Below are 27,209 nucleotides of genomic sequence, written 5' to 3'. Positions count from 1 at the left end.
TTGGATAAATACTATGCAGTGCCTGTTTACACTGATGTTTTTCCAATACCTAAGAGGTTTTGAGAGATTATTACTAAGGAATGGGATAGACCAGGTGTACCATTCTCTCCCCCTCCTGTGTTTAAAAATATGTTTCCTATAGATGCCGCTACACAGGACTTGTGGCAAACGGTCCCTAAGGTGGAGGGAGCAGTCTCTACTCTAGCGAAGAGTACAACTATCCCTGTCGAGGACAGTTGTGCTATTCTAGATCCAATGGACAAAAAATTAGAGGGTTACCTTAAGAAAATTTTTATTCAACAAGGTTTTATTCTCCAGCCCCTTGCATGCATTGCCCCTGTCACTGCTGCTGCGGCCTTCTGGTTTGAGTCTCTAGAAGAGGCTCTACAGGTAGAAACCCCATTGGATGATATCCTTGACAAACTTAAAGCTCTTAAGCTAGCCAATTCATTTGTTTCTGACGCCGTTGTTCATTTAACCAAGCTAACGGCTGAAAACTCAGGTTTTGCTATTCAGGCGCGTAGGGCGCTATGGCTTAAACCCTGGTCAGCTGACGTTACTTCAAAGTCTAAGCTTCTCAACATTCCCTTCAAGGGGGAAGACCCTATTCGGGCCTGGACTGAAAGAGATCATTTCTGATATTACTGGAGGAAAAGGTCACGCCCTTCCTCAGGATAGGTCCAACAAATTAAGGACCAAACAGACTAATTTTCGTTCCTTTCGAAACTTCAAGAGTGGCGCAGCTTCAACTTCCTCTAATACAAAACAAGAGGGAAATTTTGCCCAGTCCAAGCCGGTCTGGAGACCTAACCAGGCTTGGAACAAAGGAAAGCAAGCCAAAAAACCTGCTGCTGCCTCTAAGACAGCATGAAAGATCAGCCCCCGATCCGGAAACGGATCTAGTAGGGGGCAGACTTTCTCTCTTCGCCCAGGCTTGGGCAAGAGACGTCCAGGATCCCTGGGCGTTGGAAATTGTGTCCCAGGGATATCTTCTGAACTTCAAAGCTTCTTCCCCAAAAGGGAGATTTCATCTCTCACAATTATCTGCAAACCAGATAAAGAGAGAGGCATTCTTACATTGTGTTCAAGACCTCCTAGTTATGGGAGTGATCCACCCAGTTCCAAAGGAGGAACAGGGGCAAGGCTTCTATTCAAATCTGTTTGTAGTTCCCAAGAAAGAGGGAACCTTCAGACCAATCTTAGAACTCAAGATTCTAAACAAATTTCTCAGGGTCCCATCTTTCAAGATGGAGACTATTCGAACCATCCTACCTATGATCCAGGAGGGTCAATATATGACTACCGTGGACTTAAAGGATGCTTATCTTCACATTCCGATACACAGAGATCATCATCGGTTTCTCAGGTTCGCCTTCCCAGACAGGCATTACCAGTTTGTGGCTCTTCCCTTTGGGTTAGCTACGGCACCAAGAATCTTTACGAAGGTTCTAGGGTCACTCCTAGTGGTCCTAAGGCCGCGGGGTATAGCAGTAGCCCCTTACCTAGACGACATTCTGATACAGGCGTCGCATTTTCAAATCGCCAGGTCCCATACGGACATTGTTCTGGCATTCCTGAGGTCTCATGGGTGGAAAGTGAACGAAGAAAAGAGTTCTCGCTCCCCTCTCACAAGAGTTTCCTTCCTAGGAACTCTGATAGATTCTGTAGAAATGAAGATTTACCTGACAGAGGACAGGTTGTCAAAACTTCTAAATTCCTGCCGTGTTCTTTATTCTACTTCTCACCCTTCAGTGGCTCAGTGTATGGAAGTAATTGGCTTAATGGTAGCGGCAATGGACATAGTGCCGTTTGCCCGCCTACATCTCAGACCACTGCAACTCTGCATGCTCAGTCAGTGGAATGGAGATTACACAGATTTGTCCCCTCTACTAAATCTGGATCAAGAGACCAGGGATTCTCTTCTCTGGTGGCTATCTCGGGTCCATCTGTCCAAGGGTATGACCTTCCGCAGGCCAGATTGGACAATAGTAACGACAGATGCCAGCCTTTTGGGCTGGGGTTCAGTCTGGAACTCCCTGAAGGCTCAGGGCTCGTGGACTCAGGAGGAGGCACTCCTTCCGATAAACATTCTGGAACTAAGAGCGATATTCAATGCTCTTCAGGCTTGGCCTCAGCTTGCTGCGGTCAGGTTCATCAGATTTCAGATTTTTCAGACTGTAGCCTACATCAACCATCAAGGGGGAACAAGGAGTTCCCTAGCAATGTTGGAGGTTTCAAGAATAATTCTATGGGCAGAGGTTCACTCTTGCCATCTATCAGCTATCCATATCCCAGGAGTAGAGAACTGGGAGGTGGATTTTCTAAGTCGGCAGACTTTTCATCCGGGGGAGTGGGAACTCCATCCGGAGGTGTTTGCACAGTTGATTCAACTTTGGGGCAAACCAGAACTGGATCTCATGGCATCTCGTCAGAATGCCAAGCTTCCTTGTTACGGATCCAGGTCCAGGGATCCCAAGGCAGCGCTGATAGATGCTCTAGCAGCGCCTTGGTCCTTCAACCTGGCTTATGTGTTTCCACCGTTTCCTCTGCTCCCTCGTCTGATTGCCAAGATCAAGCAGGAGAGAGCTTCGGTGATTTTGATAGCACCTGTGTGGCCACGCAGGACTTGGTATGCAGATCTGGTGGACATGTCATCCCTTCCACCATGAACTCTGCCGCTGAGGCAGGACCTTCTACTTCAGGGTCCTTTCAACCATCCAAATCTAATTTCTCTGCGTCTGACTGTTTGGAGATTGAATGCTTGATTTTATCAAAACGTGGTTTCTCCGAGTCGGTCATTGATACCTTAATTCAGGCTCGAAAGCCTGTCACCAGGAAAATCTATCATAAGATATGGTGTAAATATCTTCATTGGTGTGAATCCAAGGGTTACTCATGGAGTAAAGTCAGGATTCCTAGGATATTATCTTTTCTCCAAGATGGATTGGAGAAGGGATTGTCAGCTAGTTCCTTAAAGGGACAGATTTCTGCTCTGTCTATTCTTTTGCACAAGCGTCTGGCGGATATTCCAGACGTTCAGGTGTTTTGTCAGGCTTTAGTTAGAATCAAGCCTGTGTTTAAACCTGTTGCTCCGTCATGGAGTTTAAATTTAGTTCTTAAAGTTCTTCAAGGGGTTCCGTTTGAACCTCTGCATTCCATAGATATCGAGCTTTTATCTTGGAAAGTTCTGTTTTTGGTAGCTATCTCTTCGGCTCGAAGAGTTTCAGAGTTATCTGCCTTACAGTGTGATTCCCCTTATCTGATCTTCCATGAAGATAAGGTAGTTTTGCGTACCAAACCTGGGTTTCTTCCTAAGGTGGTATCTAATAAGAATATCAATCAGGAGATTGTTGTTCCGTCACTGTGTCCTAATCCTTCTTCAAAAAAGGAACGTCTGTTACACAATCTTGACGTGGTTCGTGCTTTAAAGTTTTATTTACAAGCTACTAAGGATTTTCGTCAAACATCTTCATTGTTTGTTGTCTACTCTGGACAGAGGAGAGGCCAAAAGGCTTCAGCAACTTCTCTTTCTTTTTGGTTAAGAAGTATTATCCGCTTAGCCTATGAGACTGCTGGCCAGCAGCCTCCTGAAAGAATTACAGCTCATTCCACTAGAGCGGTGGCTTCCACATGGGCTTTTAAAAATGAGGCTTCTGTTGAACAGATTTGTAAGGCGGCGACTTGGTCTTCGCTTCATACTTTTTCTAAATTCTACAAATTTGATACTTTTGCTTCTTCGGAGGCTATTTTTGGGAGAAAGTTCTTACAGGCAGTGGTGCCTTCCGTTTAAGCGCCTGCCTTGTCCCTCCCTTCATCCGTGTCCTATAGCTTTGGTATTTGTATCCCACAAGTAATGGATGAATCCGTGGACTGGATACACCTTACAAGAGAAAACAAAATTTATGCTTACCTGATAAATTTATTTCTCTTGTGGTGTATCCAGTCCACGGCCCGCCCTGTCATTTTAAGGCAAGTGTTTTTTATTTTTAAACTACAGTCACCACTGCACCCTATAGTTTCTCCTTTCTCTTGCTTGTCTTCGGTCGAATGACTGGAGGTGGCAGTTAGGGGAGGAGCTATATAGACAGCTCTGCTGTGGGTGATCCTCTTGCAGCTTCCTGTTGGGAAGGAGAATATCCCACAAGTAATGGATGAATAAGTGGACTGGATACACCACAAGAGAAATAAATTTATCAGGTAAGCAAAAATTTTGTTTTTTGTTGCACTTCCATTTTGTCTTGCCACGGCTCCCAGAATATTCAGAAAGGTTCTGGGGGCTCTTCTGTCTGTGATCAAATCTTAGGGAATTGCTGTGGCGCCTTAAGTAGATGACATCTTGGTTCTGGCATCATCTTTTCAACTAACAAAAACTTATACAGAGATGTTGTTGTCTTTTCTACGTTCCCACGGGTGTGAAGTGAATCTAGAAATGAGTTACCTAGTTCCAGCTACAAGAGTGAGTTTCTTAGGGACAATGATAGATTCCCTGTGTATGAAGATGTTCCTGCCGGATGTCAGAAAATCCAAGCTTCTTGCCTTTCTCTCCAGTCTGCCTTTAATCCAACATTTACTCAATGCATGGAGGTGATTGGCCTGATGGTGGCTTCAATGGACATCATTCTTTTTCCATCTGCGACCTCTGCAACTTTGCATGCTCAGTCAATAGAACAGAGACGTTTCAGACTTATCACAGAGGATAAATCTGGACTTCCTGACAAGAGACTCTCTCTCGTGGTTGATTTCACAGGAACTTCTGTCTCAAGGCACTTGCTTCCTGAGACCTTCCAGGGTAATTGTGACTACGGACGCCAGCCTGTCGAGCTGGGGAGCTGTTTGGGGTTATCTGAAAGCTCAGGATGTTTGGTCTCTGGAAGTCTTCTCTCCCCATAAACATCTTGGAGTTGAGAGCAATCTTCAATTTTCTTTAGTCCGATTTATCAGATTCCGGTCGGACAACATCACCTCAGTGGCTTACATCATCCACCAGGGAGGAACTCGGAGTTTCTTGGCCATGAAGGAGGTGACTCGCATTCTGTAGTGGGTGGAAGCTCATGATTGACTGCCACCAGGAGTGGCAGACAGTCTTTTCATCCCGGGGAGTAGGCTCTCCATCCGGAAGTGTTCTCCAGGATAATCTCAGGTGGGGGGTTCCGGAGCTGGATCTGATGGTGTCCCATCAGAACGTCAAGCTTCCAAAGTTCGGTTCAACGTCAAGAGATCCTCAGGCCGTCCTGATAGAAGCTCTGGCGGTTCCTTGGGATTTCGATCCAGCATACCGGTTTCCTCCGTTTCATTGCTTGTATCAAGCAGGAGAGAGCATCTGTAATTCTAATAGCTCCTGCATGACCTCGCAGGATCTGGTTTGCGGATCAGGTGAAGATGTCATCTCTTCTCTGAAGCTGACTGCTTGGAGATTATACGCCTAATTTTGGCTCTCAGGATTTACCATAAGGTATGGCGTAAATACCTTTTATTGGTGCAAAGCTAAAGGTTTCTCATGGAGTCCCCAAATTGTATTGTTTCTTCAGGATGGCCTGGAGAAAGGTTCGTCAGTCAGTACTCTGAATGGTCTGCACTGTCGATTCTTTTGCAAAGACATCTGGCAGATTTACCAGATGTTCAAGCTTTTGTTCAGGCCCTGGTCAGAATCAGGCCTGTCTTTTAACCTGTTGCTCCTCCTTGGAGCCTTAACCTAGTTCTTAAAGTTTTGCAGCAGGCTCCAATTGAGCCGATGCATGTTGTTGATATAAAGTTATTTCGGAAAGTTTTGTTTCTCCTTCCATTTCTTCCGCTCGCAGAGTTTCTGAGCTTTCAGCTCTGCAGTGTGATTCCCTGTACCTTATTTTTCATGCAGATAAGGCAGTCCTTGGTACTAAATTGGGGTTTCTCCCTAAGGTGGTGTCGGATCGAAACATTAATCAGGAAATTGTTCCTTCTTTTTGTCCTAATCCTTCTTCTCATAAGGAACGTCTTTTGCATAACTTGAATGTTGTGCGTGCTCTAAAGTTTTACCTACAAGCTTCTAAAAGATTTTCGGCAATCTTCTGCCCTGTTTGTTGTTTTCCATGGAAAGCGTAAGGGTCAAAAGGCCACTTCTTACTACTCTTTCCCTCTGGTTAAGAACTATGATTTGTGAAGCATTACACTATTAATTTGAAGGACGTTGTGGACCCCTCCATGTAATAGGAAAGAAAACAAAATTTACTTACCTGATAAATTTCTTTCTTTCCAGACATGGAGTCCACGACCCCGCCCTCTTTTTCATTATAATTTGGCTTTTTTTTTAGTAAACCTCAGGCACCTTTTCACCCTTGTGCTTCTTCTTTTTCCATATTCTTTCGGCGGAATGACTGGGGATTATGGGTAAGGGAAGTTGCACTTAACAGCTTTGCTGGGGTGCTCTTTGCCTCCTCCTACTGGCCAGGAGAAGAATATCCAACTAGTAATTGGAATGATGTTGTGGACTCTCCATGTCTGGAAAGAAAGAAATTTATCAGGTAAGCATACATTTTGGGTTTTTTCTGGACACAGCTTGACCAAAAGAGCAGTCTCCAACCTATTACTTGCATAGCTGAGGAATTGTTATTTGTTTAACAATTTAGTGGAATTGTTAAACAAATGTGGGAAGTTAACTTTAAATGAACTTTACTTTTATTATGAATGTCATTACACTTGCATCTTCAAAAGTAAATGCTTAAACCTACTGATGTGTTCTTTTATTGTATGTGGCATAGCATTGCACAAGCAAGAACCATCCCTTTATTTTTTTGCTTTAGTAGTGTACCAGTCACTTGGTTTACAGAAATAATTTATGTCCTTCCTGTATTAAAGCTATTGACATTCAGAGCTAAGGCATTTAACCTTTATCAAATTTAAAAAGTTTTTTTTTTTGGGGGGGGGAGGGGTTGTTTGTTTTTTTGCATGGCATCCTAACAAAATATTACTTTTGATTTAGGTATTACAAGAAGCTTTCTCACGGTGTGTTTCAGTATTAACTCCCTCCAGTAAGCCTGAAGATATGCCTGTGCAGGTAAATCATGGTCTTAGTTCTTACCTCCACAGCATGACATGGTTGCATTCTTATTAACTGGGTTATAAATCATTTATAATTTACCTTTTTTATTCCCCAATACATCTGTTTTTGCAAGTTCACATTGACCTCATATAAAGCTTATCTTAACAATAGGTTGTATTCTATTTTTCACATAGAAACACCAGGGATATAAAGTAGTGGGATACACACAGTATTAATCTTACATATGGGAATACCCATTTAAAATATCTCATTGCCATTCTACTATATGAAGGTTTATGTAAAAATATAAACTGCCGTCTACAAAACATTAGTTTGTGAACAGGGTCTTAAATAGCACCTTTCTCCTCAGAAAATAAAGCAACAAAAACATATTCTATTTGTTTTAAATGTGGACATTGGTATCTCATGGGTCACTTAAAGTGAATGTAAATTTTGATGCTAAAGTGCCCGTTTTTTAAAAATTCAATTAAAAACAGGGGCATTTTAATTCATCAAAATTTACATTTCACTCCTGTTGTGAAAAAAAAACGTACCTTTTCCTGGGTCTAAAATGAGGAATCAGTCTTCCTCCAATCACCACGTTGAATCAGAAACTGATTCCCCCGGGGGGGAAGCCTTGATTGGAGGATGAACTATCCATCATTTCTGACATCAGAAATGGCTTGTGACGACCGGAGGAAGCTGGAGCTGCTGTGAAGATTAAAAGGTAAGTTTTTTGTCACAACAGGAGTGAAATGTAAATGTTGATGAATTAAAGTGCCCCTGTTTTTAATCTAATTTTTAAAAAAACGGGCACTTTAGCATCAAAATTTACATTCACTTTAATAGTATAAAACATGCTGAGTTTACCCAATATACATGTTTATACAACTGAAAAAATAACGATGCGGGTAGAAACAACCAAAAGCTTGACAGACTGACCAAGTAAAGTTCATTTCCATCAAATTAAAAGTTTTCTTGATATCTTGTGCTAATAGAAAGGGAAGTTCCTTGTGTCCCAGAATTTTCCAATGTTGTCTGCGGATTCTCATATCTCACTTGTTCTGAATACATTAATGAAAATAAATGTAAAATTAACCTCTTTATTAGCTGTTTTAAAACCTTTTTACACTACAGTTGCTCAGTCAGATAGGTCTACAACTTCCACATCTCTGTAGAGAGGTTTTTTTCGTAACTGTTTGCGGATGTAAATATACAAATTTTCTAAAATCCAAGCAGTTTGGATAAATGGTTTTGTGCCTTTAATAATAATAAACATCATCTTTCAAGCAAAGCTTCATAATTTAAATCTCTGTTGTACAGTGAAGAGAGCACTGTGCTTTGTTCCTGCTTATCTACATTTTAATGCTATTTACTGCTTAACTGAATGTGCTACCATGGCAGAACATGAGCTAAATTAATGTTTAAAATATATTAAACTACAAGAGCTTTAGTTTTTCTGTTAGTTTAGAAATTACATAAAACAGGAAGAATAATTTAAAAGTGTTGTATGAAAACACAATATTGCTTTGGAGGTACCCTATCTAAACATCTTATATTTAAAGGGATACTAAATCCAACATTTTTCTTTAATGATTCAGAAGTAACATGCAATTTTAAGCAACTTTCTAATTTACTCCTTTTATCATTTTTCTTCGTTCTCTTGCTATCTTTATTTAAAAAGCAGTAATGTAAAGCTTAGGAGCCGGCCCATATTTGGTTCAGAACCTGGGTTACACTGGCAGAATGTAGTCACCAATAAGCAAGCTCTATCCAGGGTTCTGGACCTGAAATAGGCCGGCTCCTAAGCTTTACAGTCCTGCTTTTAAAAAAAAAAATATATAGCAATAAAACAAAGAAAAATTGATAATAGGCGTAAATTAGAAAGTTGCTTAAAATTGCATGCTCTATCTGAATCATGAAAAATTGGGTTTAGTATCCCTTTAAGAAAAGTAAAATGTTTAAAATGTAGGCTAGTATGTTTGTTTTAATGAGCAAACCAGATGTCATCTGTTTCTTGTACCTTTTTAAACCTCAACAAAAATTATTCAAAAAAAGGAAATGTAGGCTTGTGTTTTGAAACTTTATTTCTTTTTTAAGGTATGCGGCCATATATGTAAGTGCTACAGTGTTGCAGCCCAATTTGAAGACTGCAGGGAGAAGATCACAGAAATGCCAAACATAATCAAAGATCTATGCAGGGTTTTGTACTATGGCAAGGTATGGAAATGTCTCTTAATTAAATATGGCTGAATTTTTTATTATAGTGTGTAGTGTATGGTGCATGAACACTAGTTCTAAAAAGTAAAGGATTTGTCAGTTAATGATTATACAACTAATATTTTGGGTTTCAACTACTTAGTTATGCTCTGTGAAATATTCTCATACTTCATCATAGATATGTAGAAAACTTTGCAACAAATCATATGTTTATCATTATTCTTTTATATTAGTACTGTAGCCAGTTCTCCTCTCTTGTGGATTCACTATATTTACTTTAGTACTTTTTGTACAGCCATGTGAAAAAGAAAATACACCCTCTTTGAATTATATTGTTTTATGTATCAGGACGTAATAGATATCATCTAGTCCTTAGCAGGTCTTTAAATTAGGTAAATGCAACCTCAGATAAACAACAACACATAACATATTACACTGTGTCATGAATTATTTGGAGAAGCCATGTGTGAAAAACTATGTACACCCTTACTGCTTCCATAGGAATTAAGAGGCTAAGTAGCAGCCAGGTGCTGCTAATCAAATGCCATTGATTAATTGATCATCATCATTTGTGACCACCTTTATAAAAGTCAAAGTTTTAGCAGTTTGTTGGTCTGGAGAATTCAGGTGTTTGTTAACACAATGCGAAGGAGGAAAGATATCAGCATTGATCTTAGAGAAGCATTTTTTTGCTGCCCATCAATCTGGGAAAGGTTAAAAGGCCATTTCCAAACAATTTAAAGTCCATCATTCTACAGTGAGAGAGGTTATTCACAAGTGGAAAACATTTAACACAGTTGCCAATCTGCCCAGGAGTTAATGTTCCAGCAAAATCACCCCAAGTTCAGATTGTGTAATGCTGAGAGAAATTGGAAAACCCAAGAGTTACAACTAGGGTTGCCACCTCGGCCATGTTTTCCTGGACACTTATGTGTTACACATGCTGCAGGGTGTGCAGAGGGGAACATGAATTGCACCCCTGGTCAGCACACAGTTAGTGATCCTGGATAGCACTAATCATGTTCCTCCATGCAAACCCTGCAGCATGTGTAACACATAAGTGTCCAGGAAAACATGGCCGAGGTGGCAACCCTAGTTACAACTCAGACTCTACAGGCCTCAGCATGTTAAATGTTAAAGTTCATGACGGTACAATTAGAAAAAGACTGAACAAATATGATTTGTATGGAAGGGTTGCCAGGAGAAAGTCTCTTCTCTCTAAAAAGAACATGGCAGCATGGTTTAGGATTGCAAAGCTGCATCTTAACAAACCACAAGACTTCTGGAACAATGTCCTTTTGGACAGAAAAAACAAAAGTAGAGATGTTTGGCCATAATGCACAGTGCCACATTTGGGGGAAACCAAACACAGTATATCAGCACAAACACCTCATACCAACTGTCAAGCATGGTGGTGGAGGGGTGAGGATTTGGACCAGTCAAAGTCCAGACCTCAACCCGATTGAAATGCTGTGGCAGGACCTTAAGACAGCTGCGCATAATTGAATTCCCACAAACCTCAATGAACTGAAGCAACGTTGTAAAGAAGAGTGGACCAAACTTCCTCCACAACGATATGATAGTCATACAGAAAACGATTACTTCAAGTTATTGTTGCTAAAGGTGATTCTACAAGTTATTGAATCATAAGGTGTACTTCGTTTATCACACATGGCCTCTCCATTTTGGCTTTATTTTTGTTAAATAAATCATGACACGGTTTAATATGACATGTGTTGTTGTTCATCTGAGGTTGTATTTACCTAATTTTAAGACCTGCTAAGGGCCAGTTGATTGTTGTAATGTCCTGATACGTAAAACCATAGCATTCAAAGAGGGTGTACTTTCTTTTTTACATGCCTGTATGTTTAGATGCTTTATGGAATGATTTATCTATAGCTCACCTGTCTCATTACAGTTCCAGCTATAACCAAAATGTATTATGCTCCAAAGAACCTTGGAGCTACAGCTATTTCTGTAGTTTGTGTTCATCCTACTTCTTTTAAAAACTGTTTGGAGTCTGATGTAGAAATACTTTAAGAATGTCCAGTATACCTCATTTATCTGATGCAAAGGCTATTAATCCTGTTGATACATCCATACATAAAAACCTAATTTCTCTTGTAAGATGTATCGAGTCCACGGATTCATCCTTACTTGTGGGATATTCTCCTCCCCTACAGGAAGTGGCAAAGAGAGCACCCACAGCAGAGCTGCCTATATAGCTCACCCCTTAGCTCCACCCCCAGTCATTCTCTTTGCCTACTCTAAGTAGCTAGGAAGTGCACAGCGAGTGTGGAGACAAAAATGTTAGTTTTTCTCCAACATAGGTGTGTCCGGTCCACGGCGTCATCCTTACTTGTGGGATATTCTCTTCCCCAACAGGAAATGGCAAAGAGCCCAGCAAAGCTGGTCACATGATCCCTCCTAGGCTCCGCCTTCCCCAGTCATTCTCTTTGCCGTTGTACAGGCAACATCTCCACGGAGATGGCTTAGAGTTTTTTGGTGTTTAACTGTAGTTTTTATTATTCAATCAAGAGTTTGTTATTTTAAAATAGTGCTGGTATGTACTATTTACTCTGAAACAGAAAAGAGATGAAGATTTCTGTTTGTAAGAGGAAAATGATTTTAGCAACCGTTACTAAAATCGATGGCTGTTTCCACACAGGACTGTTGAGAGGAATTAACTTCAGTTGGGGGAAACAGTGAGCAGACTTTTGCTGCTTGAGGTATGACACATTTCTAACAAGACGATGTAATGCTGGAAGCTGTCATTTTCCCTATGGGATCCGGTAAGCCATTTTTATTACATAAAGAAAAAAAGGGCTTCACAAGGGCTTTTAAGACTGTAGACATTTTCTGGGCTAAAACGATTGAATATATAAGCATATTTTATACTTCATAGCTTTGAGGAATTATTTTATTCTTGGGAATTATGTAAAATAACCGGCAGGCACTGTTTTGGACACCTTATTCTCTAGGGGCTTTCCCTAATCATAGGCAGAGCCTCATTTTCGCGCCTCTATTGCGCACTTGTTTTTGGGAAGCATGACATGCAGATGCATGTGTGAGGAGCTCTGATACATAGAAAAGACTTTCTGAAGGCGTCATTTGGTATCGTATTCCCCTTTGGGCTTGGTTGGGTCTCAGCAAAGCAGATACCAGGGACTGTAAAGGGGTTAAATATAAAAACGGCTCCGGTTCCGTTATTTTAAGGGTTAAAGCTTTCAAATTTGGTGTGCAATACTTTTAAGGCTTTAAGACACTGTGGTGAAATTTTGGTGAATTTTGAACAATTCCTTCATACTTTTTCACATTTGCAGTAATAAAGTGTGTTCAGTTTAAAATTTAAAGTGACAGTAACGGTTTTATTTTAAAACGTTTTTTGTACTTTGTTATCAAGTTTATGCCTGTTTAACATGTCTGAATTCCAGATAGACTGTGTTCTGTATGTGGGGAAGCCAAGGTTCCTTCTCATTTAAATAGATGTGATTTATGTGACACAAAATTTAGAGAAAATGATGCCCAAGATGATTCCTCAAGTGAGGGGAGTAAGCATGGTACTGCATCATCCCCTCCTTCGTCTACACCAGTCTTGCCCACACAGGAGGCCCCTAGTACATCTAGTGCGCCAATACTCCTTACTATGCAACAATTAACGGCTGTAATGGATAATTCTATCAAAAACATTTTAGCCAAAATGCCCACTTATCAGCGAAAGCGCGACTGCTCTGTTTTAGAAAATACTGAAGAGCATGAGGACGCTGATGATATTGGTTCTGAAGTGCCCCTACACCAGTCTGAGGGGGCCAGGGAGGTTTTGTCTGAGGGAGAAATTTCAGATTCAGGGAAAATTTCTCAACAAGCTGAACCTGATGTGATTACATTTAAATTTAAATTGGAACATCTCTGCGCCCTGCTTAAGGAGGTGTTATCTACTCTGGATGATTGTGAGAATTTGGTCATTCCAGAGAAATTGTGTAAAATGGACAAGTTCCTAGAGGTCCCGGGGCCCCCGGAGCTTTTCCTATACCCAAGCGGGTGGCGGACATTGTAAATAAAGAATGGGAAAGGCCCGGCATACCTTTCGTCCCTCCCCCTATATTTAAGAAATTGTTTCCTATGGTCGACCCCAGAAAGGACTTATGGCAGACAGTCCCCAAGGTCGAGGGGGCGGTTTCTACTCTAAACAAACGCACCACTATACCCATAGAAGATAGTTGTGCTTTCAAAGATCCTATGGATAAAAAATTAGAGGGTTTGCTTAAAAAGATGTTTGTTCAGCAAGGTTACCTTCTACAACCAATTTCATGCATTGTTCCTGTCACTACAGCAGCGTGTTTCTGGTTCGATGAACTAGAAAAGGCGCTCAATAAAGATTCTTCTTATGAGGAGATTTTGGACAGAATTCATGCTCTCAAATTGGCTAACTCTTTCACCCTAGACGCCACTTTGCAATTGGCTAGATTAGCGGCGAAAAATTCTGGGTTTGCTATTGTGGCGCACAGAGCGCTTTGGCTAAAATCTTGGTCAGCGGATGCGTCTTCCAAGAACAAATTGCTTAACATTCCTTTCAAGGGGAAAACGCTGTTTGGCCCTGACTTGAAAGAGATTATTTCTGATATCACTGGGGGCAAGGGCCACGCCCTTCCTCAGGATAGGTCTTTCAAGGCCAAAAATAAACCTAATTTTCGTCCCTTTCGCAGAAACGGACCAGCCCCAAGTGCTACGTCCTCTAAGCAAGAGGGTAATACTTCTCAAGCCAAGCCAGCCTGGAGGCCAATGCAAGGCTGGAACAAAGGTAAGCAGGCCAAGAAACCTGCCACTGCTACCAAGACAGCATGAGATGTTGGCCCCCGATCCGGGACCGGATCTGGTGGGGGGCAGACTCTCTCTCTTCGCTCAGGCTTGGGCAAGAGATGTTCTGGATCCTTGGGCGCTAGAAATAGTCTCCCAAGGTTATCTTCTGGAATTCAAGGGGCTTCCCCCAAGGGGGAGGTTCCACAGGTCTCAATTGTCTTCAGACCACATAAAAAAACAGGCATTCTTACATTGTGTAGAAGACCTGTTAAAAATGGGAGTGATTCATCCTGTTCCATTAGGAGAACAAGGGATGGGGTTCTACTCCAATCTGTTCGTAGTTCCCAAAAAAGAGGGAACATTAAGACCAATCTTGGATCTCAAGATCCTAAACAAGTTTCTCAAGGTTCCATCGTTCAAAATGGAAACCATTCAAACAATTCTTCCTTCCATCCAGGAAGGTCAATTCATGACCACGGTGGATTTAAAGGATGCGTATCTACATATTCCTATCCACAAGGAACATCATCGGTTCCTAAGGTTCGCATTTCTGGACAAGCATTACCAGTTTGTGGCACTTCCGTTCGGATTAGCCACTGCTCCAAGAATTTTCACAAAGGTACTAGGGTCCCTTCTAGCGGTGCTAAGACCAAGGGGCATTGCAGTAGTACCTTACTTGGACGACATACTGATTCAAGCGTCGTCCCTTCCACAAGCAAAGGCTCACACGGACATTGTCCTGGCCTTTCTCAGATCTCACGGGTGGAAAGTGAACGTAGAAAAAAGTTCTCTATCTCCGTCAACAAGGGTTCCCTTCTTGGGAACAATAATAGACTCCTTAGAAATGAGGATTTTTCTGACAGAGGCCAGAAAATCAAAACTTCTAAACTCTTGTCAAATACTTCATTCTGTTCCTCTTCCTTCCATAGCGCAGTGCATGGAAGTAATAGGTTTGATGGTAGCGGCAATGGACATAGTTCCTTTTGCGCGAATTCATCTAAGACCATTACAACTGTGCATGCTCAGTCAGTGAAATGGGGACTATACAGACTTGTCTCCGACGATACAAGTAGATCAGAGGACCAGAGATTCACTCCGTTGGTGGCTGTCCCTGGACAACCTGTCACAGGGGATGAGCTTCCGCAGACCAGAGTGGGTCATTGTCACGACCGACGCCAGTCTGGTGGGCTGGGGCGCGGTCTGGGGACCCCTGAAAGCTCAGGGTCTTTGGTTTCGGGAAGAATCTCTTCTCCCGATAAATATTCTGGAACTGAGAGCGATATTCAATGCTCTCATGGCTTGGCCTCAGCTAGCAAAGGCCAAGTTCATACGGTTTCAATCAGACAACATGACGACTGTTGCGTACATCAACCATCAGGGGGGAACAAGGAGTTCCCTGGCGATGGAAGAAGTGACCAAAATCATTCAATGGGCGGAGACTCACTCCTGCCACTTGTCTGCAATCCACATCCCAGGAGTGGAAAATTGGGAAGCGGATTTTCTGAGTCGTCAGACATTTCATCCGGGGGAGTGGGAACTCCATCCGGAAATCTTTGCCCAAATTACTCAATTGTGGGGCATTCCAGACATGGATCTGATGGCCTCTCGTCAGAACTTCAAGGTTCCCTGCTACGGGTCCAGATCCAGGGATCCCAAGGCGACTCTAGTAGATGCACTAGTAGCACCTTGGACCTTCAAACTAGCTTATGTATTCCCGCCGTTTCCTCTCATCCCCAGGCTGGTAGCCAGGATCAATCAGGAGAGGGCATCGGTGATCTTGATAGCTCCTGCGTGGCCACGCAGGACTTGGTATGCAGACCTGGTGAATATGTCATCGGCTCCACCATGGAAGCTACCTTTGAGACGAGACCTTCTTGTTCAAGGTCCGTTCGAACATCCGAATCTGGTCTCACTCCAACTGACTGCTTGGAGATTGAACGCTTGATCTTATCAAAGCGAGGGTTCTCAGATTCTGTCATTGATACTCTTGTTCAGGCCAGAAAGCCTGTAACTAGAAAAATCTACCACAAAATATGGAAAAAATATATCTGTTGGTGTGAATCTAAAGGATTCCCTTGGGACAAGATAAAAATTCCTAAGATTCTATCCTTTCTTCAAGAAGGTTTAGAGAAAGGATTATCTGCAAGTTCTTTGAAGGGACAGATTTCTGCCTTGTTTGTGTTACTTCACAAAAAGCTGGCAGCTGTGCCAGATGTTCAAGCCTTTGTTCAGGCTCTGGTTAGAATCAAGCCTGTTTACAAACCTTTGACTCCTCCTTGGCGTCTCAATTTAGTTCTTTCAGTTCTTCAGGGGGTTCCGTTTGAACCCTTACATTCCGTTGATATTAAGTTATTATCTTGGAAAGTTTTGTTTTTGGTTGCAATTTCTTCTGCTAGAAGAGTTTCAGAATTATCTGCTCTGCAGTGTTCTCCTCCTTATCTGGTGTTCCATGCAGATAAGGTGGTTTTGCGTACTAAACCTGGTTTTCTTCCGAAAGTTGTTTCTAACAAAAACATTAACCAGGAGATAGTCGTGCCTTCTTTGTGTCCGAATCCAGTTTCAAAGAAGGAACGTTTGTTGCACAATTTGGATGTAGTTCGTGCTCTAAAATTCTATTTAGATGCTACAAAGGATTTTAGACAAACATCTTCCTTGTTTGTTGTTTATTCTGGTAAAAGGATAGGTCAAAAAGCAACTTCTACCTCTCTCTCTTTTTGGCTTAAAAGCATCATCAGATTGGCTTACGAGACTGCCGGACGGCAGCCTCCTGAAAGAATCACAGCTCATTCCACTAGGGCTGTGGCTTCCACATGGGCCTTCAAGAACGAGGCTTCTGTTGATCAGATATGTAAGGCAGCGACTTGGTCTTCACTGCACACTTTTACTAAATTTGACAAATTTGATACTTTTGCTTCTTCTGAGGCTATTTTTGGGAGAAAGGTTTTGCAAGCCGTGGTGCCTTCCATCTAGGTGACCTGATTTGCTCCCTCCCTTCATCCGTGTCCTAAAGCTTTGGTATTGGTTCCCACAAGTAAGGATGACGCCGTGGACCGGACACACCTATGTTGGAGAAAACAGAATTTATGTTTACCTGATAAATTACTTTCTCCACGGGTGTGTCCGGTCCACGGCCCGCCCTGGTTTTTTAATCAGGTCTGATAATTTATTTTCTTTAACTACAGTCACCACGGTATCATATGATTTCTCCTATGCAAATATTCCTCCTTTACGTCGGTCGAATGACTGGGGAAGGCGGAGCCTAGGAGGGATCATGTGACCAGCTTTGCTGGGCTCTTTGCCATTTCCTGTTGGGGAAGAGAATATCCCACAAGTAAGGATGACGCCGTGGACCGGACACACCGTTGGAGAAAGTAATTTATCAGGTAAACATAAATTCTGTTTTTATTTCTCAAGCAAAAGTTTGTTATTTTAAATGGTGCCGGTGTGTACTATTTACTCTTTGGCAGAAAAAGAGATGAAGATTTCTGCAAGGAGGATTATGATCTTAGCACTTTGTAACTAAGATCCACAGGAAAACTTTAGTTGGAGGAACGGTTTGCAGGCTAAACTGCATTAAGGTATGTTCAGTCTATGTTTTTCTAGACAGACTGTGTTTATTCTAGAAAAGGCTGGCAATATCCCCATGGGGAAAGGGTAAGCTGTATTCAAACACTTGGATAGGAATTTCAGCTTGCTTGAAGGGCTCATTTGTTACTGGTGACACTGTTAAGAAAAACGTTTTTTGTTTGTTCAGTAAATGATGCAATTATAACGTTTTTTGAAGGGACTGAAGGGGTCATTGTGGCTTGTGTTAGGGTTTTTTAACCCACATGGTTAATTAAGAGACACTCAGGTGTTTTTCTAATAGGCCTCAAAACATTGAGTGAGGTGGGAGGAGCCTATTTTCGTGCCTCAGTTGCGCAGTTTCTTTTCCTTAAGAGTCATCCAACTGCTTTTCTAGAGGTTCCTGCTGTGTTTGAGGACTGTAAAGGAGGTTTTTTCCCCACAAATCATTCTGAAGGGCAGGTAGGCCAAGGTGCTGAAAGTCTTTTTTACCGGTTTTGATGTTTTTTCAATCCGGTTTTGCCATTAAGGGGTTAATTGTTTATTTGCATAGTTGTGCGAAGTTACTAAGGCTGTAAGATACTACTGTAAACATTTCGTTAAGTTTACTGCTTTTTTACACTGTTTTGCAGAACTTGTGCAGCTTTTTTTCTCTTAAAGGCACAGTACCGTTTTATTTCTAAGTGTTATTTACTTTGATTACAGTGTTTTCCAAGCTTGCTTGTTACATTACTAGCCTGTTTAACATGTCTGATACCAAGGAAAATCCTTGTTCAATATGTTTGGAAGCCATTGTGGGAACCCCCTCTTAGAATGTGTCCCAAATGTACTGATATGTCTCTAAATTATAAAGAACATATATTAGCACTTAAAAATAGAGCAATAGATGTTTCTCAGTCAGAAGTAAATGAGGTTTCGCCATCTAGCTCTCCCCAAGTGTCACAACCAGTAACGCATGCACAAGTGACGCCAAGTACCTCTAGTGCGTCACATTCATTTACTTTACAAGACATGGCCACAGTTATGAATACAACCCTCACTGAGGTTTTATCCAAACTGCCTGGTTTACAAGGAAAGCGGGACAGCTCTGGCTTAAGGAAAAATGCTGAGCCGTCTCACGCTTTAGTAGCCGTTTCTGATATGCCCTCTCAATGCTCTGAAGGGGCGAGGGATTTGTTATCTGAGGGAGAAATTTCTGATTCAGGAAAGACGCTTCCTCAGACAGATTCTGATATGACGGCCTTTAAATTTAAGCTTGAACACCTCCGCTTATTGCTTAGGGAGGTATTAGCAACTCTAGATGACTGTGACTCTATAGTGGTCCCTGAGAAATTGTGTAAAATGGATAGATACTTAGAGGTTCCTGTTTACACTGATGTTTTTCCAGTCCCTAAGAGGATTGTCAATATTATTGCTAAGGAGTGGGACAGACCAGGTATTCCGTTCACTCCCCCTCCTGTTTTTAAGAAAATGTTTCCCATTTCTGATACCATAAGGGACTCATGGCAGACAGTTCCTAAGGTGGAGGGAGCTATTTCTACTCTAAGCGTACAACTATACCTATCGAGGACAGTTGTGCTTTCAAAGATCCTATGGATAAAAAATTAGAGGGTCTCCTGAAGAAAATTTTTGTTCATCAAGGTTTTTCTCTCCAACCTATTGCGTGCATTGTTCCTGTAACGACTGCAGCTGCTTTCTGGTTTGAGGCTCTAGAAGAGGCTCTTCAAATGGAAACTCCATTAAAGGAAATTATGGACAGAATTAAGGCACTTAAGTTGGCTAATTCTTTTATTACAGATGCCGCTTTTCAACTGGCTAAATTAGCGGCAAAGAATTCTGGTTTTGTCTTTTTAGCTCGCAGGGCGTTATGGCTTAAGTTCTGGTCTGCTGATGTGTCATCTAAATCTAAACTTTTGAACATTCCTTTCAAAGGTAAGACCCTATTCGGGCCTGAACTGAAGGAGATTATTTCAGACATTACTGGAGGGATCAAATCAGGATAGATCAAATAAGATGAGGGCCAAACAAAATAATTTTCATTCCTTTTGGAACTTTAAGAGTGGTCTCGCTTCAGCTTCCTCTGCTACAAAGCAAGAAGGGAATTTTGCCCAATCCAAGTCCGTCTGGAGACCTAACCAGGCTTGGAACAAGGTTTAACAGGCCAAGAAGCCTGCAGCTGAAGGGGTAGCCCCCGATCCGGGACCGGATCTAGTAGGGGCAGACTCTCTCTCTTCGCTCAGGCTTGGGCGAGAGATATTCAGGATCCCTGGGCTTTAGAAATTGTGTCCCAGGGATATCTTCTGGAATTCAAGGGCTCCCTTCCAAGGGGGAGATTTCACATTTCTCGATTGTCTGTAAACCAGACAAAGAGAGAGGCGTTCTTACGCTGTGTAGAAGATCTACATACCATGGTCCAGGAGGGTCAATATATGACTACCATGGACTTAAAGGATGTGTATCTACACATCCCTATTCACAGAGATCATCATCAATTCCTTAGATTCGCCTTTCTAAACAGGCATTACCTGTTTGTGGCCCTTCTTTTCGGGTTGGCCACGGCTCCCAGAATTTTCACAAAAGTGCTAGGGTCCCTTCTGGCAGTTCTACGACCACGGGGCATAGCAGTGGCGCCTTATCTAGACAACATCTTAATTCAGGCATCGACTTTCCAGCTAGCCAAGTCTCACACACACATCGTGTTGGCTTTTCTGACATCTCACGGGTGGAAGGTGAACATAAAAAAAAGAGTTCTCTCTTCCCTCTTACAAGAGTTTCCTTCCTAGGGACTCTGATAGACTCGGTAGAAATTAAAATATTTCTGACGGAGGTCAGAAAGTTAAAACTCTTATCCACTTGCCGAGCTCTTCATTCCATTCCTCGGCCATCAGTGGCTCAATATATGGAGGTAATCGGCCTCATGGTAGCGGCAATGGACATAGTTCCTTTTGCCCGTCTACACCTCAGACCACTGCAACTATGCATGCTCAAACAGTGGAATGGGGATTATGCAGACTTATCTCCTCAACTGCATCTGGACCAGGAGACCAGAGATTCTCTTCTCTGGTGGTTGTCTCAGGACCACCTGTCTCAGGGAATGTGCTTCCGCAGGCCAGACTGGCTCATTATAACGACAGATGCCAGCCTGCTAGGCTGGGGTGCAGTCTGGAACTCCCTGAAAGCACAGGGCTTATGGTCTCAGGAGGAAGCTCTCCTCTCGATAAACATTTTAGAACTGAGAGCGATTTTCACTGCACTTCAGGCGTGGCCTCAGCTTGCAACGGCCAAATTCATCAGGTTTCAGTCGGACAATATCACGACTGTAGCTTATATCAATCATCAGGGAGGAACAAGGAATTCTCTAGCGATGATGGAGGTAACCAAAATAATCCAGTGGGCAGAGGATCACTCTTGCCATCTCTCAGCAATCCACATCCCAGGAGTAGAGAACTGGGAGGCGGATTTTCTAAGTAGGCAGACTTTTCACCCAGGGGAGTGGGAACTCCATCCGGAGGTATTCGCCCAGCTGATTCAGCTATGGGGCACACCAGAATTGGATCTGATGGCGTCTCGTCAGAATGCCAAACTTCCTCGTTACAGGTCCAGGTCCCGAGATCCCAAGGCGGTACTGATAGATGGTCCTTCAATCTGGCTTATGTATTTCCATCATTTCCTCTCCTCCCACGTCTGGTTGCCAGAATCAAGCAGGAGAGAGCTTCGGTAATTCTGATAGCTCCTGCGTGGCCATGCAGACCTAGTGGACATGTCCCCGGTTCCACCGTGGACTCTGCCAATGAGGCGGGACCTTCTAATTCAAGGGCCGTTCACGCATCCAAATCTAATTTCTCTGCCTCTGACTGCTTGGAGATTGAACGCATGATTTTATCAAAGCGTGGTTTCTCTAAATCGGTCATTGATACCCTGATTCAGGCTAGAAAGCCTATCACCAGGAAGATTTATCATAAGATTTGGCGCAAATGTCTTTATTGGTGTGAATCCAAAGGTTACTCGTGGAGTAAGATTAGGATTCCTAGAATATTGTCTTTTCTCCAAGATTGTTTGGAGAAGAGATTATCTGCTAGTTCTCTTAAAGGTCAAATATCTGCTTTGTCTATTCTATTTCACAAACGTCTGGCAGATGTCCCAGACGTTAAAGCATTTAGTCAGGCTTTGGTCAGAATCAAGCCTGTATTTAAACCTGTTGCTCCGCCATGGAGCCTAAACTTAGATCTTAATGTTCTTCAAGGGGTTCAGTTTGAACCTATGCATTCCATAGATATTAAGCTTCTATCTTGGAAAGTTTTGTTTTTAGCAGCTATCTCTTCGGCTCGAAGAGTTTATAAGCTATCTGCTTTACAATGTGATTCTTCTTACCTTGTTTTCCATGCAGATAAGGTTGTTTTACGTACCAAACCTGGGTTTCTTCCTAAGGTTGTTTCTAATAAGAATATCAATCAAGAGATTGTGGTTCCTTCTTTGTGTCCTAATCCTTCATCTAAGAAGGAACGTCTGTTACACAATCTTGATGTGGTTCGTGCTTTAAAATTCTACTTACAAGCAACTAAAGATTTCCGTCAAACATCTTCTTTGTTTGTTGTTTATTCTGGTAAACGGAGAGGTCAAAGGGCTACGGCTACCTCTCTTTCCTTTTGGCTGAAAAGCATCATCAGTTTGGCCTATGAGACTGCTGGACGGCAGCCTCCTGAAAGGATTACTGCTCATTCTACTAGAGCTGTGGCTTCCACATGGGCTTTTAAATGAGGCTTCTGTTGAGCAGATTTGTAAGGCGGCGACTTGGTCTTCTCTTCATACTTTTTCCAAATTTTACAAATTCAATACTTTTGCTTCTTCGGAGGCTATTTTTGGGAGAAAGGTTCTACAAGCAGTGGTGCTTTCCGTTTAAGGTCCCTGTCTTGTCCCTCCCTTCATCCGTGTCCTAAAGCTTTGGTATTGGTATCCCACAAGTAAGGATGAATCCGTGGACTCGATACATCTTACAAGAGAAAACATAATTTATGCTTACCTGATAAATTCATTTCTCTTGTGATGTATCGAGTCCACGGCCCGCCCTGTTTTTTAAGACAGGCATATATATTTTTATTTTTAAACTTTCAGTCACCACTGCACCCTATGGTTTCTCCTTTTTCTTCCTAGCCTTTGGTCGAATGACTGGGGGGTGGAGCTAAGGGGGGAGCTATATAGGCAGCTCTGCTGTGGGTGCTCTCTTTGCCAGTTCCTGTAGGGGAGAAGAATATCCCACAAGTAAGGATGAATCCGTGGACTCGATACATCACAAGAGAAATAAATTTATCAGGTAAGCATAAATTATGTTTTCTGTTTACTTTTGTATGCTTCTATGTATTTAATCAGGCTGATAACTATACCCTCCATTTTAAGGAGCCTGTTCATGCAACCTAGGACAAGGCTTACTCTGAAAAAATAACTACTTTTCCCACCACGTTAGAGGAATTTCAGGGGTGGAGGAAAAAAGGGGAAAGGCATTTGCTGGATCCTAATAAGCTGGTCCATTTATATCCTGTTCCTTAGTTAATAACTGAAGTTATGGATCACCCACCTTAGGTAAATGTCTCTATTAAATAAGTGGGGAAAAGAAGGACCATTCCCATGAATAATTCTGGTTCATTTCATGATCATATAGGCAAGAAAATTTAGACAGTTTCGAGAGATTTCAGTTTCAGAATGTATTGCATGGCAGATGGTAAATGGGCATATGCACCGTTTAAAGTTATCTGAGGTTTGCTTCACAAGAATAATAATAGAAATTTAAAATCTCAGTTTCATGCCTTTTAATAGCTTTTCCGGTTTCACTGCTCCCAGGTAATCTGAAATGTAAGCTAATAGGCAGTAGCACAGGTAAACCTGTAAACTTCTTTTTAGTTAATCTGACACTTGGCATTGATCGTCTAGGTAGCCTAGATTAAGCGGGTCCCCAGTACTTTTATAATTTATTGTTTTAGCCTCATAGCCATTTAAAAAGTTCCTCTTCCACAACACAATTGTGGTTTCTGTTCATTACTAGTCTTGGTTCCTTATAAGCAAATGCTGTGGTAACCTGAGTTAGATCTTGAATCATTGAACAATCACGTGAATGTAGGGGAATTTAAGATGGCATCCATGTTGCTGTTGCATATCATTGTTTTGTTTTTGTGGAGTTTTTTTATTTTTTTATTTGCTATAAAGATTACCTTTTCCAATTTGAGTGTCTTCCCTTTGGGCTGTCCACTTTGTCATGAACATTTACAAAGATTGTAGTTATACATTCATACCTTGCCCCCATGCTTTGTCTAGTTCAGCATATGAGAATTTTGAAATATCTATCAGTGTGTTCCTGAATGAGTCTAATATGAAGATAGTGGACCATTTCTGCATTCTAAAAGTTTATCCCAACATTGTTAGAATGAAGGTGTTTTCAGGGTGGATGGTATAATCAAATAGGAAATAGCACAGACTTTTAATATAATATACTTGCAGGCTACTTGGGCAGTGGCATTGGAAAGCATATATGTTGGAGAAGACTAGAGGATTCACTGTTGCATGATCTTGGTCTACAAAGGCAGTTTCTACTTCCTGTGCAGTTAAAGGGACAGTCTACACCAAAAATGTTCTTATTTAAAAAGATAGATAATCCCTTTATTACCCATTCCCCGTTTTTGCATAACCAACACAGTTATATTAATATACTTTTCACATCTGTGATTACCTTGTATCTAAGTCTTTGCAGACAGCCTCCTTATCTAAGTGCCTTTGACAGACATGTAGTGTAGTCAATCAGTGAAGACTCCTAAATAACTTCACGGGAGTGAGCACAATGCTATCTATATGAAACATGTAAACTAGCACAGTCAAACTGTGAAAAACGTTCAAAATGCTCTGAGCTAAGAGGTGGTTTTCAACTGTTTAGAAATCAGTTTGAGCCTAGCTAGGTTTAGCTTTTCAAAAATACCACCAAGGGAACAAAGCAAATTTGATGATAAAAGTAAATTGGAAAGTTGTTTAAATTGCATGCTCAATCTGAATCATGAAAGTTTAGTTTTGACTTTACTGTCCCTTTAAATATAGGTAGCTATGTGGAGTCTGATATCTGAACATATGCAGATTCATTGTTTAGCTGGACCATTCTGCATTCTCTGTTGCCTCCCTAAAGAAAGTCTGTTTTTCTGCTTGTCAAGTCTGTGTTTTTTCTTGTTCTACCAGTTTATATATTTCCTAACAGGTTGAACAAAGGTAAATGGAAATTAATCATACTGAAATTCCCAAATCTGGCTCAGTTTCCTAAGTGCAAGCATTTTTCTGCTTTTCATATAAAAAAATATGTCTGACCAGAAGAGCCAGAATCTAATATCCGCTAAAAAAAAAAAATAGGGTTAGGTTTTGGGTTTCTGCCTTTTTGAGTGCTGCTTAGAGTACTGAGTGATTGACTGAAGGCAGTTACATGATACAGGGGCTGGCAAATCAATTGAAGTAAATTTTGGAATTTGCAAGAAAACAATTTACTGCTCATTTAATATAGTGCTATTGCATTGTCTTTTTCTAAAGCACTAATTCATTATGCAATTCTGCTGTATTTAATGACCCTTTGGGTTTATTTTTATATATCTCATCTCTCTTTATACACAAAGTCCAATAGTTAGGCACTGATACTTTCAACTGGTAGAATAAACCATAAGATGGAATTTCCAATACATTTAGTGCTATGCTGCTGGTACAACAGGTCATTGGAAAACATTTAAGTGACAATGATAATTCTGCTTCAGCATAATAATATTTTCAGTTTAGGCAAAATTTGTTATTTTAAATGTCCACATAAAGATAAATGAGTTATTTGTAACCATTTTAATACCCTACAGCAGGTAAAATTGGTAATTGAGAACATATTATAAATTAATAGTACAATATGACTTTTCAAATTTAGCCTGGGTCATTAACAATGCTAGTGTAGTCACACACTAGTGCTTTGAACATGTCCTCATCTTACTTTAAATTCCATAACAAATGTTCTTCTCGTTCACAGAAGGTCCAAAGGCTGACAGCTATGGCAGTGGAATGTGTCAGCTCCTTTGCAGTGGATTATTGGTTGCAAACACATTTATTTCAAGCAGGGATTTTGTGGCACTTACTATCTTATCCTTTCAACTATGATTTCACACTAGAGGAAAGTGGCATTCAAAAAAATGAGGACACAAATCAACAGGTACCAGTATATTTATGCTTTCGTGAATAATCTGTTCTGAGCTGTAAACTCAACACAACGTTCTTGTCTTCTGCATGCATTTTTTCATTTTTCTAATAGTTTTATGGATTTAATAAAGAAATCCTAATTGTATCATCTTTTGTATTTAATATGCCACACAAAATATAAATATTGCATTGTTAATTAACGCACTGTATCTTCACTGCCTGCTCCTTTATAATAGGAAGTTGCCAATAGTCTTGCCAAGCTGAGCCTCCATGCTATTAGCCGTCTCGGTGGATATTTGTCTGGAGACCAAGAAACACCAGAAAACCCTTCTCTAAGGAAGAGTATAGCTGGAATGCTTACCCCATACATTTCTAGGAAGCTTGCAGATTTATCCCCTACAGAGGTATTGTATAGTTATGGAATTTAACCGTTATTACACATATCGTGACCATGTGTTGTTTTGTCCTCCCTTTTTTTTTTTCTCTTAAATTTGTAATTGATGTAATTATTATTATTATTACTCCTAATTTTGAAAAGTGGCACAGATAAATCATGTATATACCAATTTGCAAGAATGCATTTACAGCCTACTTTTTTCCCCCCATGCTTTTATAAGCATTATTTGTCCCCAATTTTTTATGTTGTTGAAGACCATTGATGATAAACCAGTCCCCACATAACAAAAATATTTTAATGCTTCGCTAATATAGAAGAACAGTGTTTTCAAGTTTTTCTGTTATTTGCAATTAATGTTAAAGGGACATATAGATGCAATAAGTAAATGCTTTAAGTGTATTTAACTATTGCACTGCTGCTTGCCTATACATATGTACTATACATAGGCTAAGCATTACCTGTTGCGAGCTGACTTTGTGTAACCTTTCAGATCAGTGTATTGCTGATCTGGAGCTAAATAATAATAATTGTATACTTGTATAGCGCACAACCTCGAACTTAATCGACTTGTGGCACTGATAACAGGTATTATTATCAAATGTAACTGTGTTACGTCCTGTGCAGGAACACATATATAGGCAAACTATATTACCATAGGAATGTGCTTTCATTAGAGATGTAAAATTTCCGGAAATGTTTAAGCCATGGGAAAAAAAAACTTTTTTCCAGAAAAAATGAAAATATTTTTGTGTTACAAATGTAATAACAAGGTCTGTGTATGTTAAGTGTGTATGTTAAGAACATTTCAACTATACATTAAAACAGGTAACCAATCCCCTTTTCCTCAAAAGCAACAAAAAAACAAGAAGGGGGAACAATTTACTTGCACGACTATAGGTAAACATTATGCTGTGATGGGGGAGAACAGTAATAGGAATCATTTAGATAAAGGTTATAAAGATAAACTAATATGTCAGACAAATGTAACCTCCTCTGTCAATTAAGGCCTGAGAGGAC

At 41.0% G+C, this 27,209-nt stretch overlaps 1 protein-coding gene across 4 annotated transcripts in view; it reads left to right on the top strand.

The window, feature by feature from the left end:
- The window catches only part of DNAJC13 (DnaJ heat shock protein family (Hsp40) member C13), a 709,325-nt gene that overhangs the window by 571,275 nt on the left and 110,841 nt on the right, over window positions 1–27,209 (top strand). For all 4 annotated transcript variants that reach the window (XR_008402530.1, XM_053714290.1, XM_053714292.1 and 1 more), the window contains 4 exons: window positions 6,956–7,030; window positions 9,116–9,235; window positions 25,629–25,808; window positions 26,032–26,199. Coding sequence is in view for 3 of the 4 variants with exons in the window: in XM_053714290.1 (XP_053570265.1) it covers window positions 6,956–7,030; window positions 9,116–9,235; window positions 25,629–25,808; window positions 26,032–26,199 (543 nt within the window). In the remaining variant the exon portion in view is untranslated. The remainder of the gene's footprint in view (window positions 1–6,955; window positions 7,031–9,115; window positions 9,236–25,628; window positions 25,809–26,031; window positions 26,200–27,209) is intronic.

This window comes from Bombina bombina, chromosome 5 (assembly GCF_027579735.1).
Source record: "Bombina bombina isolate aBomBom1 chromosome 5, aBomBom1.pri, whole genome shotgun sequence".
Lineage (NCBI taxonomy): Eukaryota > Metazoa > Chordata > Amphibia > Anura > Bombinatoridae > Bombina > Bombina bombina.
Note: the sequence above shows the minus strand (reverse complement) of the source record. Positions and strands in the feature narration are given on the sequence as shown.